This window comes from Drosophila busckii, chromosome 2R (assembly GCF_011750605.1).
Source record: "Drosophila busckii strain San Diego stock center, stock number 13000-0081.31 chromosome 2R, ASM1175060v1, whole genome shotgun sequence".
Classification (NCBI taxonomy): Eukaryota; Metazoa; Arthropoda; class Insecta; order Diptera; family Drosophilidae; genus Drosophila; species Drosophila busckii.
Window position 1 is genome coordinate 434,003 of NC_046605.1, and position 13,537 is coordinate 447,539.

The 13,537-nt window shown below is 42.6% G+C and overlaps 3 protein-coding genes across 5 annotated transcripts; all 3 read right to left on the reverse strand.

Annotated features, from left to right (window-relative positions):
- Positions 1–147: 147 nt before the first annotated feature.
- LOC108597563 (putative inorganic phosphate cotransporter) lies at positions 148–5,447 on the reverse strand. 2 transcript variants are annotated; one of them, XM_017984172.2, is made up of 4 exons: positions 4,994–5,447; positions 1,753–1,889; positions 619–1,698; positions 148–561 (listed from the first exon to the last, which is right to left on the reverse strand). In XM_017984172.2, the coding sequence occupies exons 1-4, from the start codon at positions 5,100–5,102 to the stop codon at positions 397–399; spliced, it is 1,491 nt and encodes a 496-aa protein (XP_017839661.1). In that variant the 5' UTR covers positions 5,103–5,447; the 3' UTR covers positions 148–396. The 2 variants fall into 2 exon arrangements, with proteins under 2 accessions (XP_017839661.1, XP_017839662.1); XM_017984173.1 differs by lacking the exon at positions 4,994–5,447 and adding an exon at positions 2,564–2,653 and having other exon boundaries at positions 397–561.
- A 3,371-nt stretch (positions 5,448–8,818) lies between these two features.
- LOC108595284 (putative inorganic phosphate cotransporter) lies at positions 8,819–10,627 on the reverse strand. Its single transcript, XM_017980496.1, has 3 exons — positions 10,375–10,627; positions 9,245–10,318; positions 8,819–9,183 (listed from the first exon to the last, which is right to left on the reverse strand). Exons 1-3 carry the CDS (start codon positions 10,537–10,539, stop codon positions 8,929–8,931), a joined length of 1,494 nt encoding a protein of 497 aa, XP_017835985.1. The 5' UTR covers positions 10,540–10,627; the 3' UTR covers positions 8,819–8,928.
- Positions 10,628–11,622: 995 nt separating this feature from the next.
- On the reverse strand, positions 11,623–13,518 carry LOC108595418 (putative inorganic phosphate cotransporter). Of its 2 annotated transcripts, none has more exons than XM_017980644.1 (4): positions 13,429–13,518; positions 13,024–13,160; positions 11,889–12,962; positions 11,623–11,831 (listed from the first exon to the last, which is right to left on the reverse strand). In XM_017980644.1, the coding sequence occupies exons 1-4, from the start codon at positions 13,451–13,453 to the stop codon at positions 11,640–11,642; spliced, it is 1,428 nt and encodes a 475-aa protein (XP_017836133.1). In that variant the 5' UTR covers positions 13,454–13,518; the 3' UTR covers positions 11,623–11,639. The 2 variants fall into 2 exon arrangements, with proteins under 2 accessions (XP_017836133.1, XP_017836134.1); XM_017980645.1 differs by lacking the exon at positions 13,429–13,518 and adding an exon at positions 13,240–13,301.
- Positions 13,519–13,537: the final 19 nt, after the last annotated feature.

A 13,537-nucleotide genomic window follows, 5' to 3' on the forward strand; every position in this document is an offset into this window, starting at 1 on the left:
TTTTAACTAAGGTAGAGTTTTTTTCATCTGTATGCATTTTCAGGCAACTGGAGAGCACTCTGCATATTCTGAATATTTATGTTTGACAGCGCTAAGTGCACTGATTAGATTAGGAGCAGTAGCACAAAATGAATTTTCACACTGTTATGGCTTCACAACAAATTGCTTTTGTATATTTTGTAACTGTTCTCTCAACAAGGCCTTAACTAAAGCTTACGCACTACGACTTAAAACAACAAATTCAAATACAATGTACAAACAGAAACTCAATGGTCAGTGGTACCAGCATTAGGTTACATTTGCTTAACCAAGCGAACTACTAGTCTGAGCTAGTGTCAGCGGGCTGGCAAATTTTGAACTAGTAGTTGACTAGCAGCTGCTCTATAAATGCTCCAGCTAATGCTGCGACTCCACCTGAGCCGTGGAGTTGCGTCGCTGCTTTGCCGGCGGATCGTTCCAGGGCTGCACGTTGGCACGACCGAACAGCACAAAGAGACCATTGCCCACCAGATAGACGGCCGCGGCAATGAAGAACACCACACGCCATTGCTGTGCATCGTGCTGTAAGGACAAAGGAATTAGATACAGCTACGCAAAGGATACGGCATGTGAACTTACTTCATTATTCACAATGAATCCAACGAGTAGTGGGGCAATGATGCTCATGATGTTAGCAACGCAGTTGGTAATGCCCATGAGAATGCCCGCAAAGTTGGGCGACAGATCGATGTGATTGATCTGGAAGCCCAGATAGCAGGCGCTGTTGAAGCCCACAGTGACGGTGAGCAGAGCCACAGCCAGATTGCTCTGATCGCTGGAGACGTAGCCCAGGCCAATTAGGGCGAGCATGGGTCCCCACAGTCCGATGGAGTTGAATATCTTGCGACTGACCACTGTGGAGATGCACTGACGTTTGTTCAGCTGCACGGCAATGGCGGAGAACATGAAGGACATGCAGAACATGGCAAAGTAGGGCAGAGCCGAGAGCAGCGCATTCGACTTGATGTCCTTGCCTAGCACGTTCTTCATGTAGCTGGGAATCTCAGTGAGCAGCGTCCAGAAGCCCCAATTGTTGGCGCTGTGTGCGGCAATCAGAGCCAAGAAGGCAGGCGAGGTGAAGAAGCTCAGCCAAGGCGTATGCAGTTGCTCCTTGGGCTGCTCGGATACCACTTCAGTGGCCTGCGTCATTTCAATCATCTTGCGTTCCTCCACCGAGATATGCTTGTGATCCGCGGGCGAACTGGCGCCCCACACAAAGAACACAATGGACCAAACACAGCCAACGCCGCCGGATATATAAAAGATGCTGGGCCAGCCCGCCGCCGAAGAGGCCAACAGTCCACTTGTGGCCAGCATTACAATCGTGCCAAACTGATTGCCCGCATAGGCGCAAGTGCCCAGCAGCGGCCGCTCACTGGGCGGCACCCAAGCCGAGATGAGCGTATGCACCGATGGAAAGACCACGCCCTGGCAGAGACCTTCCATCACGCGCAGCGCACAAACTAATTGCCAGCCACCCCATTTGGCAAACAGTGGCGTCAGTATATTCAGCACGGAACACAGCGTAAGCCCGCCCAGCAGCGTGATCTTGCCGCCAAACTTGCGCGCCAGCTGACCCGACGGCACCTGCGTAAAGATGTAGCCCCAAAAGAAGCTGCTCAACAGCAGCGATTGCGTTTTCGCTGACCATTTGTATTCCTGCAATAAACACAAATGTGAGAAGAAATTTTGATTGATTTTAATTGCACTTACGGGAAAGTCAGGATTGACTGTGGCAGCTTCCGTCATGGCGACCACAGCGACAGAGAGATTGACACGCTGCGCGTAGGCGACAGTGAGGGCGCAGAAGAGCAGAAAGGTCTGACAGTGACGCACACCAAGTCCATATTCTATAGCGTGAAAATTATAAATAGATTAGTATGATTAGCTCGGCGATCAACATGTAATTGTGAACTTCAACTTGATTCATATTTAGCTTCAATCAATGGATTGACAGACACTATCGTTGTTATCAGCTATGTAGGTCGCCTGTAGGTCGTTAGCCCATTCAGCACTCTCTTTTCCGCAGTGGAATTACCCCAATGACCAACCGACCAAGTGAGCGAAGCATTCACGTGGCTAGCAGCACTTGGGCTTTTTATTAACGCCAATTTAACAAATTCATTATGGCTTATCAGTGCCAAGCAAACAGATAAAACGCGCTTTATTTTATATTCCTGGCTACCAGTGTTTACGACAGCTGGCCTACAAAAAAATAAATATTCCATGCTCTGCTTTGTTGGCGCCAGAGCGATGCTTAACCCTCAACTTGATGATTAGGCTTTTCTACAAGATAAATGCGCTTTGGTTTACTTTTATACAGTTTATCAGTCTACGCTCCTCGCATTTTTTTGGGGGCTCGTCTTCAATGAGCTGCGTGCTTATCATTGAAACCAAAAGGTGTTTATTACATTGTTGAAAGTGACGCAATTCGCACTTATAAAACTATTGTCAACTGATTAAGCATGGACACTTTAATTCAATTGTAAGCATGTGCTTACTTTTCAACAACATGCAGACCAACCTTCTTCCTCCAGGCGACGATTCTTCACCATGTTTAATTCAATTCAGTTATTACCTCAGCCTGTCTCAAAAGCAACTGATTGATGCTTAGGCATACATCTGAGGCTAGAAGATCTGAGCGACTCCTCGCTTGACTGCATATGTGGGCGAGCAGGGCTGCGTTTAATTAAAATACTTTGCATATAATTAATTTTCATGCTTAGCTCTGTGTTGATTAGGCTGCTTGCAGCCCTCGTATTATTTGTTACAAAATTAATCTTGTTTTGATTATGCCTGTCAACTGTCAACAATTTTCAGCTTAGAATGCACTTAAAGCGATTGCATCGCTTATCAATCACTCGTTAGACAATTATCACATAATTTTAGATTGCAAATTTGAAGACACAATTCGTTTTTGCTTCGTTTAGTTTAACGGCTTTCGATTTTGAATTCAACTCGTTCAGCTTGGCAGCTGGCAATGCTTTGAAAAGCTTGCAAAGCTTTGAAAGCTTTCAGCTGCTATAAATAGCTACAGTAAAGACTCACAAATGTTAATAGACTACTGCAATTTCTCACATTTAATTGGCTTACAAAGCGCGAGCAGCTGCGTTCAAATTAATGTAATTATAATTGCAATAAGCACAAAAAAGGGTGAATAACAATAAAAAGTATTAATCAATGTTTAATTGTGATAATTTCTCACACACACACACACACACAACTGCGTGTCTCGTGCCAATAATAAACGAATTGCGCTATTGTCGAGATAAATGCAACAAGAATAAAAGCAGGCGAAGGAGACACCTCGCTCGCTGATTGATTAACCCACGTAAATATTGCGTATACGCCCCTTGAAGCGCTATGATAAGCAAGCGTGTATTGAGACGCTGACTTTGAAATGTCCATCAGATATATTGGCTTACATGTTGTTGATAGGAAGCCACTCAACAAGAAGCACCAAGTGATAATGAGTGGCTGCTTGGGCATTAAAACAAGAGGCTAACTTATAAGGATTGACTCTGCTCACATATACAAGCAAATGTATGAATATGTAGGTCACTGGGCTTTTATGCTAGCAGCACGCGCATTTATTTATGTTGAGCTTATCTGATTTCTTCGTTTAGCAAACGAGCTAAGCAAGTTTTCAGCCAGCTCCAAGCTCTGACGTTGCGTATACGCCAGTCAGACACTTGAACTTGGCTCTTGGTGTGTCTGCGTGTGTGCGTGTGTGTCAACATAAACATTAACTGAAACACCTTGTGCTGGCGCCTGCTTTGCCAATTTGAATTTTTTTTTGTTAGTAGAATCCAAATTGACAGTTTTATGCGCGTAATTTATATCATGGCGAAAGCAGTGACTTGCTGACTAAATAAAATTAAATGCAAGCCGCATTAATTAGCATGTAATTAAAACGATGTTATGAATTCAGAGGCGGCTGCAGTTCAAAAGCCCCTTCGACACACACAATATATTTGAAATATGTTTAGCACGCAAACCGTTAACAAACAAGTTTTGCTCTCCTAACTACACACTTGCCAAAATTTACCTGCGCCTTACATTGTGAGCAGCAATTAAGTCAAACCAGGAACATAACAAATATGCTAGATTTATGTTTTAGCCTTATACGCGTTCTAATTGTGACAAGAGCGCTCGCGTATAGTCAGACAGCTGCCAAGCGGTCGGGTCGCTCATTAGGCCGCCTCGTACTAAACTGGTATGCGCCGGAGTCTCTAGAGATTCTGCCTGCCAGTCTGTCTGCCTGCCTGTCTGTCTATTTGTTTGTCTGTTTGTACACTCTATTTTGTTTGCTATTAGCATTGTTTGCAATTGTTCAACAGATAGCGGGCTAGACCAAATAGTTGCTTTAGAAATTTGCATATTAACTTTGACGAGACCATAGCTTCCTGTCTACGCTTTAGCCTTTCCAGGTCAAGTGATTTGCATTAACTGCCAACCGCTTAACAAGCTTTTGCTGAGCTACAAACAGTTCTTGTAGCATTTGAACCATTGCATAACGCTCAGCTTACACGCAATTTCACTTTGCTTTCCAACAACAAATTTCTCCGCAACCGCATTACACATTAAGCAAATAAAAAGTGGCACTAAAAAAACTATTTGTGCTTTGGTATCATAAGCGCGCTAATAAAAGTGTCATTAGGCTGATGTTGTTTTCATAAAATTCATTTACTTTATGTTCAAAATTTATGGCAAACGATTTTTTGGCTTTCAAAATAATTGATGGCAAATAAAAACAAAACTCAAAGCAGCAACGAATATCTATTAAATTAAAAACTGGTTGGTTAACTAATGTGTGCGTGTGTGTGTTTTTTTTTTAGAATTTTAAATGTTAAAAAATCAAGTGCGTTGCAGACTTTGGTTATTTTCCTTTATGGAATTTTTTTTGATAATTTCCATACTTCAAGCGAACAAATTTTCATATTTTTGAACTTACTTTTTCCTTGAGCTTCGCATTCTTTTTTGTTGTCTATATCAGTGGTTGCTGGCAGGCCATTGTTGTTGACCTGCATGGAGCCTTTGTTGCCACAGCAGATGAGCTTCATGTTTAACTCTTTAGTTAGTTTGGTAGTTACACTGGCACTTATTTTACACTTTGCGCGCTTATTAATTTCTATTATTTTCACAAAGCGTGTCTTTCTGTTTAATGCGCTGTTGCAATTCGATTTTCTCTGCAGAACGCTAGTGCTGCTGCCCAGTAATTGGCAGTGAATCGACCACGAATACGAATGCGATCACGGACAAGGCAAATGCTAGCATGTTAGCATTTGAAGTGCTTGTTTGTTTAACTAGAACTGCTCGACAGAACACGATCGACTGAACGCTTTGCTGCAGCTGACTACTCCATTTATACGCTGCTCGCAGGTCTCAAACGCTCAGCAGCGCTCACAGACGCTCCCGACGCCCAAACACCCAACGCCCGAGCGCTTGAGCCGTCACTGCGATCGTTGGGCGAGAGCGTCAGTGAAACTCCCAACACACGGCTGTCCCGTGAACAGCGGCTAGGGACACAACTCGAACTGAATTGAAATCGAAATCTTATCAGAATCTTCTTTAGATTAGAGGCGCGTTGAAAAACTGTCCCTGATATCAAGTGGTCAGCTCTTCTTCACTGTTTAGCACTGAACTCAAGTTACAAAGAGCGACAAAGCTCAGGAAGAGGCAGGTGGAAAATACGTGGAAATTGTATGCACAGCTCGTGTTGGCTAATTGGAGCTTGAGTTCTTGACATTCCCACTCTCGCAACTTTTACTTTCTCCCATCTCACATTAGAATGCCTGCAATTAACACCAGCAATACTAATTGGAAATTCTTAGCCACTGCATAGTTCATGCCTCGCTGCGCCAATGGAATTTCAGCTCAATTGTTTCGCGAGCGTAGTTATCTATTTGTTATTCTTTATACATGTTCATTAACAGTAGCCCTGACAGTTTTCCGACAGTCGTTTGCTTAGTCATAGCTGCCAAATTACTTATTGTTGCAACCCATTGACATCATCTACTTTAGTTACAACAAATCGACGAATTATATATAAGCGCACATCTTCAATTCTAATCAATACACTTAGTGAGAGCTGCTGCTGAGCTAGTATCTATAATTGCATCTCATGAGTGGCAAGTGTTGCTCGTTGTTCCGGCAATAGTGAAATAAATTATAACTGGGGGCCAATGCACTTGAAGCTTATAGCACACTAGCTTTAAATACAGAGTGCCAAATGAAATAAATCATTGAAAACTATAAAAAACTGTTTTTTAGAGCTTGCTGTAATTTTAACACGCTATGCTCGCCAAATTGTTGTAATCAAACAGTTAGTTATAGGCTAGCGTAGATTAAATAAAAGCAAATAATTATCGGCCAATGCAATTGCAACTGAAATTACTGCTGAAAGCAGCGGAAATTATATTATTGACATAGATCTTTTGCACAGTCGCACTCCCACACAAGCAGACTGCTCATCGCAATCGGAATTTAGTTAGTGAAGTGCTCGTTTTTTTATCTATGCAAAAAACGTGCTGAATTATTGAACTTGACCAGAGCCAAATCAAGTGGCTAAGTTGCTCAGTTTCCCATTCCCATTCAAGTTTGAGGTGAAACTATTAGCGAAGCTTTAACTAAATCATTGCATATTGGCATTATTATTTTACGTATTTTGATTTATTTGTTATTTGAAGCACGCCATTGCGCATGTTAATTGCCAGCTGACTTGCTGATTTTGGACGCTGATATTAACGCACAAAACGCTGAAAGCCCTGCGCGCATATGTACGCTGACATTGATTAGTTCTGCTTCCTGCCCCTCACCCCGCTAAAACCGCTAAAATGCTTATGAATTCAGTTAACGTATTTGCGATTTTGGTCTTTCAACCGCAGCTCACATTACGTATTTACATCCGATTGTGCATTTCGATTCTACCTTTTATATCATATTTATGCACATAACATATTTAAATTCCTTTGGGGTTTCTTTAAATTAATTGCAGTGGTGAGTCCCAGCAACTTGAATAATTGATAGACTGAAATACAGTTTTATTATAAGACCCTTGCTCTCACCCTCTCTATTTGTTTATTGGATGCCATGTCTACGATGTCTTTTAAGCTTGATTACTAAAACGAACTGAAGCATAAAAATGTACACAGTCTTGTACTTTCGCACAGTTAACTCTCTAACAATTAACTGTATTATCAGCTACATGTTAAACGAATGTTTTATATGAAATTAAAAGCTTTAGAGCCGTGGGTACCAACGCGCGAATTGCGTCAGTTTCGATCGTCACCAGAGGCTCATTTCTTTTGATTTGGCTACTGGAATACGCACTTCACATATCACAGCTCACGCTTTGCGATGCTTCAGTGCTCTCTATTTGTAAACAGTCCATTATCCATATAAAGCAGGTCAACATTGTAGATAAGTTCGACTGATAAACATAAAATTCCTTGAAGAATATATAAAAACAATATAATCTAATCTGAAGAATGGAAGAGTTAATTATAAGCCCATCAGCGAACGATTTATGAGAAAAGTCATAAACCACTTGTATCATATCAGTTTGTTATTGGCTTACTAAATTTTAAATGAATTATGAACGACAAACGTTTAATGGAAAGTATCACTGCTAAGGCGCTCAACTGTCGCGATAAAGAGTCCAGTCCAGAGCTTTGTGCGTGTTTACCAAAATAAAAATATATTTAAATTGTATTAATATATACAAACATTGTGCAAAATACACGCCTTTAAATCTGAAAGCAAACAGAATATTTAAATTTTAAAAAAATTTTTATAAGTTTTTCTTTTATGTACGCACGCAAAACGAAAGACTTAGGAAACAAACTTGAAATTTAAATAATGCAACTTTCACCAAAAAATTTAAATTTAAAAATATTTTTGTAAAGAATTAATGAATTAGCAAACGGCACTGAAAAACACACTACAGTAATTTTTATAATTAAAACAGTTAGACTGTAACCGTTAAGTGCTACGATTCAGCCATGACAACAACCATAACAAAATTGAGCCATTGCGTATACGCGAGCAAAAAACCGTTGCATAGCTGAAGGCTAAAAGGAAAATAACATTTTTTTATGTCTAAAATAATAATAAGGGCACGAAGATAATTACGACAACATATTTGCAGGATAAGCTTTGTAAAATATTATCAGATTTTCCAGGTGTTTTTGGTTTGTTTGAAAAATGTTGCATCGTATCAAATTTTCAGCATTTTGCATCATATTTAACAAACACTTTTAGAACGTTTAGTTTAGCATTTGATTTGTTTATAAACTTAAAGGGCTTACATAGCATGCAATTATTTTGTTTAGATAATTAAAACTATTGTTATTGTAGGTTGTTGAGCTTTTGCTCTTAACTGATAAGATATAAAGGGCGCGCTGCAGCAGCGCCATCGAGTCTGCCGGATCTGTATGGGGCAATGTGTCTGTGTTTGAATTATCTGCTATATGAATCAGTCGCCGCACGGCTTCAATGTCAACAAACAGTACTTAAAAGTATCCAGCAATTAGTAATAAATATTAAAGGTATCATTGGTAAACAGCTGGCCAAGTGTTTTTATGGCTAGAGACAGTGCGAGGTTGAGCTTCCTACAAAACATGCACTGCATTATGTATAAATAAATGATTATAAAGAAATTTAAAGATTAGATTATGGTGCGTTGCGCTTAGGCGACTCAAGTCGGTTCGAGTGGCGACTCCGGTATGTTGAGTGCCCGGTGGCAGTGAAAAAAGGCGATTATGCAGTCTATTAATATAATTTAGTTAACAATAAGTAGACATTTATGGACTTATAAATAAAATAAATTACAACCTGCTTAATGTTAATACTGATTAAATCAACAAAATTCGCTCACAATGCCACAAATCAGTCCAAGGCCTTGGCCGTATACCTTTCCGTCCATCGAATCTGCTGCTCCAGCACGGGATCGATGGGTGGGGCTAGTGCTGGAGCTGCGCTTGGAGCTTGCTTTGTGTTTGCTTCTGTATCCTTCGCAGTGAGAAAGTCTTCTGCATCCCAGGGCTGCGCTTGGGCAGTGCCCCAGATGAGAAACACACAGTTGCCAAAGAAGAAAATGACCGCAGCGATGCCAAAGACTATTTGCCACTGACTACGATCGTGCTAGAAAAAATAAGAAGTTTCCAGTTGAGCTACAGTTAGTTGCTAAGCTGTATGAACTAACCTTATCCACGACAATCAATCCGGCTATCAGTGGAGTGAGAATGGGAATCACATTGGCCACCGTATTGCTGAAGCCCATGAGAAAACCCGCATGATTCGGCGACAGATCAATGGTGTTTAACGTGCTGCCAATTGTAGAGCCAGCATTTATGCCCACACTGATGGTCATCAAGGCAATGGCCATCTTGGTATTTTCCTCTGACAAGAAGCCAATCGCAATAAGACCCGCGGCTGGTAGCCAAAAGGCGATTGTGTTGAACAGTTTGCGCACCGAGGTAAGTGAAAGCCACTTGCGTCGGAGCAGCACATCGGCGATAATCAGATAGACATACGACATCATCCACATGGTGAGGAAGGGCAGCGAGGAGAAGACGGCATTGCTTTGAATGTCCATTTGCAGCACGCCATTCATGTACGACGGAATCTCCGCCTGCAGCGTGCTCAGTCCATAGGTCTCTGAGCAGCGCGCAGCAAGCAAAGCCAGAAAGGGGATGGAGGTGCAAATGGCGCGCCAGGGTATGGGAATGTTTCGTGCGTGGAAATCATCTGAATGCTGCAGTGAGGACTCAATGTACTTGCACTCCGCATCGCTGATGAAGCGCGACTCGGTCGCATTGTTGGCGCCGCAAATGAGCCAAAGTATGCACCAGGCGCCACAGAGCGCGCCCGACACATACGAAATGCCCGGCCAGCCCAATGGGCCTTTGGCAATCATGCCGCTTATAAACATGGCCAGAACCGTGCCACAGTCCGAGCCTGTGTAGCTGAAGGCGCCCAGGCGGTTGCGCTCCTCCGGCGGCGACCAAACAGCCAGATGCTCAGTTACGGCGGGAAATATGACGCCCTGGAATAGACCTTGAACGATGCGTATGCCGCAGAACACTTGCCAGCCGCCCCAGGCTATGCTGGAGGGCGTGACGAAGCTGAAGATGGCGGTGCCGCAGCTGGCGATGAAGAGCACCACCTTGGCGCCGAAGCGGCGACACAGAAAGCTGCCCGGACACAGAGTGAGTATGTAGCCCCAATAGAAACTCGAGAGTATGTACGACTTCTGGCGCTCCGTCCAGTGATGCTCCTGCAAATACATGCATATCCTTTAGCTCGCCTTGGAGTTCACTGCATGCTACTCACCGGAAAATCGGGATTGGTGGACTCTGCATTGGTCATGGCCACTATAGCAACGCTCACATTCAGACGCGCTATGTGCATCACTGTCAGTCCCAAGAAGAGCAGCAGTGACTGCAAGTGGCGCACGCCTATGGCCGGACCCTTACACACTTTGCTCTGGCTGCTCATTGCGCTGAGGTTCTACTTCTGCTTCTGCTACTGTGTATAGCGCTCGCTTGACTAAATCGTTCTGTAGCTGATTGCAGTGCCAATGGCAACATTTATACAACTGTAAATATTCGAATGGCCAGCTATGCTGGCGGCGATACGTATATCACTCACCTGACGATTAGGCACACTGGCAAAAAAGAATTGCTTTGCCAGCAAATTAAAAACAAATGCAGCTTTGATAAAAGCGCAACTAAGAAACCCATCAATTAGTCTAGTTTGCATTTAAGGCAACGCTTTTAACTGATAGTAAAATGATTTAGCTTTTAAAGTAAACAAAACCCCCATGCGAACAGCTGTCTTGAGTTTGAACTCAACATAATTCTTACTTCTCACTTTTTATTTAACTTACGTTCATTCAAGGCGTTGCTCACACACGTAACTGTAACTGTAAATATTGGCAGCTAAAAACAATAGCAAACAATGGCTAATTAGATAAAAATAAATATAAAAACATATGAAAATAAATTCAAAAGTAAAGACAACGTTCCGTAATCGTCACCGAATGACGTCCCATTTGCAGCAAGTTGTTTATTTGACTGCAGATTTACGAGCAAAGACTAAAGATATACCTATTAGTGTTCAAATCAGCTGAACTAGCAAGTAAGTAGTAGCTTGAAAGTAAAATTTAGTATTGGCTTGCGTTCGTTTGGTGAATGAATCGGTTTTGAATATTCTTTATGATTTTAATCAAGCTGTGCATTGAGCGACAATAAATACTCGTGATAAGCGATGCTACTTATTGTTAAATAAATATTCAAACGATAAGCGTTTCGAAACACACGTAAAGCCAAAAATAAACCACTTGACCAAATCGCATGATTTATACAGCACACTGACACCTTGTTCATAATTTCAAAACATTTTTTCAAGTGTAATTATGATTCACTTCATAGCAAGAAGTGCTGGGAAAATTATGGTATAGGTATAAACCACTAGTTTGGGCACTACTAAGAATACTTATCATGAAGTGATAGAAATCTATTTCGATTATTATAAAGATAAGGTGAAAATAAATAAAATTATGCGAATTTGGATTTATCATTTATTATTTTGTCAGCTCAGTTGGAAGTCTTGCGGCGCTTGCTCATTTGCTCTTCGTCTTCCACTCGTTCAATGCGCTTCTCTAGCAGAAAATCTTCCGCATCCCAAGGCTGCGAGACGGCAGTGCCAAAGGCTAAGTAAATGCAGTTGCCCACAAAAAAGATCACAGATGAGATGATGAACACAATTTGCCATTGAGTGCGATCACTCTAAAATGGAAACTATCATTAGCAAACGAAAGTAATACACTTTGCATATGAGCTCACCTTTTCCGTAACAATGACTCCCGCTACAAGGGGCGTGGCAATGGGCACTGCATTCGCAGCTGTATTGATAATGCCCATAAGGATGCTGGCGTGATTGGGCGACAGATCAATGGAGTTAAGCGAGCTGCCAATGGTCGCGCCACTGTTAACGCCCACACTTATGGTCATGAGCACAATCGCCCATGTTTTATGATCCACATCCAGAAAGCCAATGCCAATGAGAGTGACTGCTGGAATCCAGAAAGCCAAGGAGTTCATGGTCTTGCGTATGCCCGTCAGCGAGAGCAGCTGTCGCGTCAGCAGCACATCCGCGAAGATCAGATAGACGTAGGACATTATCCACATGGCCAGGAAGGGCAAAGCTGAGAAGAGCGCGTTTGAGCCAATATCCATTTCAAGCACGCCGTGCATGTAAGCGGGAATCTCAGCCTGCAGCGTGCTCAGACCCCAGGACTCGGAGCAGCGTGCCACCAGCAAGGCCATGAATGGAACTGAAGTCCATATAGCACGCCAGGGAATGGGTATCACCGCTTTGTGGAAGTTCTGGCCATGCTGCAGCGACTCCTCAATATATTTCTTCTCCGCATCGCTGATGAATCTCGATTCGGTGGCATTGTTGGAGGCAAACACAAACCACAAGGCACAGCAAACAAAGGCAACAATAGCGGAAATGTAGGATATGCCGGGCCAGCCCATTGGACCCTTTGCTATCATGCCACTTACAAACATGGACAGCACATTGCCGCACTCAATGCCCGTGTGGCTCAAGGCGCCGAGACGATTGCGCTCCTGCGGCGGCGACCAGCGCGCCAAGTGCTGATGTATGCAGGGAAAGATGATGCCCTGCGCAAAGCCCATTAGCACACGTATGCCGCAGTAGGCGCCCCAACCGCCCCAGCCAATGCAGAGCGGGGTCACAGCACTGCAGACGCCCGAAATGAATATCGCCCAGAACATGACGCTCTTCACCCCGAACAGCTTGCACAGATAGCCGCCCAGAAACTGGGTGATCACGTAGCCCCAATAGAAGCTGGACAGTATGTACGAGATCTGTGCTGGCGTCCAGTTGTGTTCCTAGATAAAAGCACAGGACACTTGAAATATGCTTGCCAGCAAATAAGTTTATAATACTAACCGGAAAGTCGGGATTGGTAGATTCCGCATTGGTCATGGCTACAACGGAAACGCCTGCATTGAGGCGACCTATATATATCGACGTTATAGTAATGAACAGCAGCAACGCCTGCAGATGACGTATGCCTATAACAGGAGCTGCAAATATTTGAATACATATTACAAATTAAGTACTTAACTAAATGAAAGAGATTTTATATAATTTTGTTGGTATTACTCATAAGACTTGTGCCAGTTTATTTCAATTTTTTTATTTGAACGCTTATCAGGCAATTTGACAACAATCGCTTGTCAAATGCATTTATTTATGTTTATAAATTCTGCCCATTGAAAAATTGGCCATAACTGATTAGAGATTCCAATTGGCAATATAAATCACTTTGGCTTCACTTTCACTTGGACTAACCTTTAGCTTCCACCTCTGCAGTCATTTTAGGAGACAGCGACTTTTCAGCTTGTAATTAACTCTTCAGAATCAGACGTTGTGAACTGCTCCACCGAACACAAAAGAATAG

What these genes read in the sequence shown, in the direction of transcription:
- LOC108597563 (XM_017984172.2), bottom strand. Translation starts at nt 5,102, where the DNA reads ATGAAGCTCATCTGCTGTGGCAACAAAGGCTCCATGCAGGTCAACAAC. An exon ending in ATGCGAAGCTCAAGGAAAAA is followed by an intron (nt 1,890 to 4,993) that starts GTAAGTTCAAAA and finishes TTCACGCTATAG; the next exon opens with AATATGGACTTGGTGTGCGT. An exon ending in GATTCATTGTGAATAATGAA is followed by an intron (nt 562 to 618) that starts GTAAGTTCACAT and finishes TTGTCCTTACAG; the next exon opens with CACGATGCACAGCAATGGCG.
- LOC108595284 (XM_017980496.1), bottom strand. Translation starts at nt 10,539, where the DNA reads ATGAGCAGCCAGAGCAAAGTGTGTAAGGGTCCGGCCATAGGCGTGCGC. An exon ending in CCACCAATCCCGATTTTCCG is followed by an intron (nt 10,319 to 10,374) that starts GTGAGTAGCATG and finishes ATGTATTTGCAG; the next exon opens with GAGCATCACTGGACGGAGCG. An exon ending in GATTGATTGTCGTGGATAAG is followed by an intron (nt 9,184 to 9,244) that starts GTTAGTTCATAC and finishes TATTTTTTCTAG; the next exon opens with CACGATCGTAGTCAGTGGCA.
- LOC108595418 (XM_017980644.1), bottom strand. Translation starts at nt 13,453, where the DNA reads ATGACTGCAGAGGTGGAAGCTAAAG. An exon ending in CTACCAATCCCGACTTTCCG is followed by an intron (nt 12,963 to 13,023) that starts GTTAGTATTATA and finishes GCTTTTATCTAG; the next exon opens with GAACACAACTGGACGCCAGC. An exon ending in GAGTCATTGTTACGGAAAAG is followed by an intron (nt 11,832 to 11,888) that starts GTGAGCTCATAT and finishes TTTCCATTTTAG; the next exon opens with AGTGATCGCACTCAATGGCA.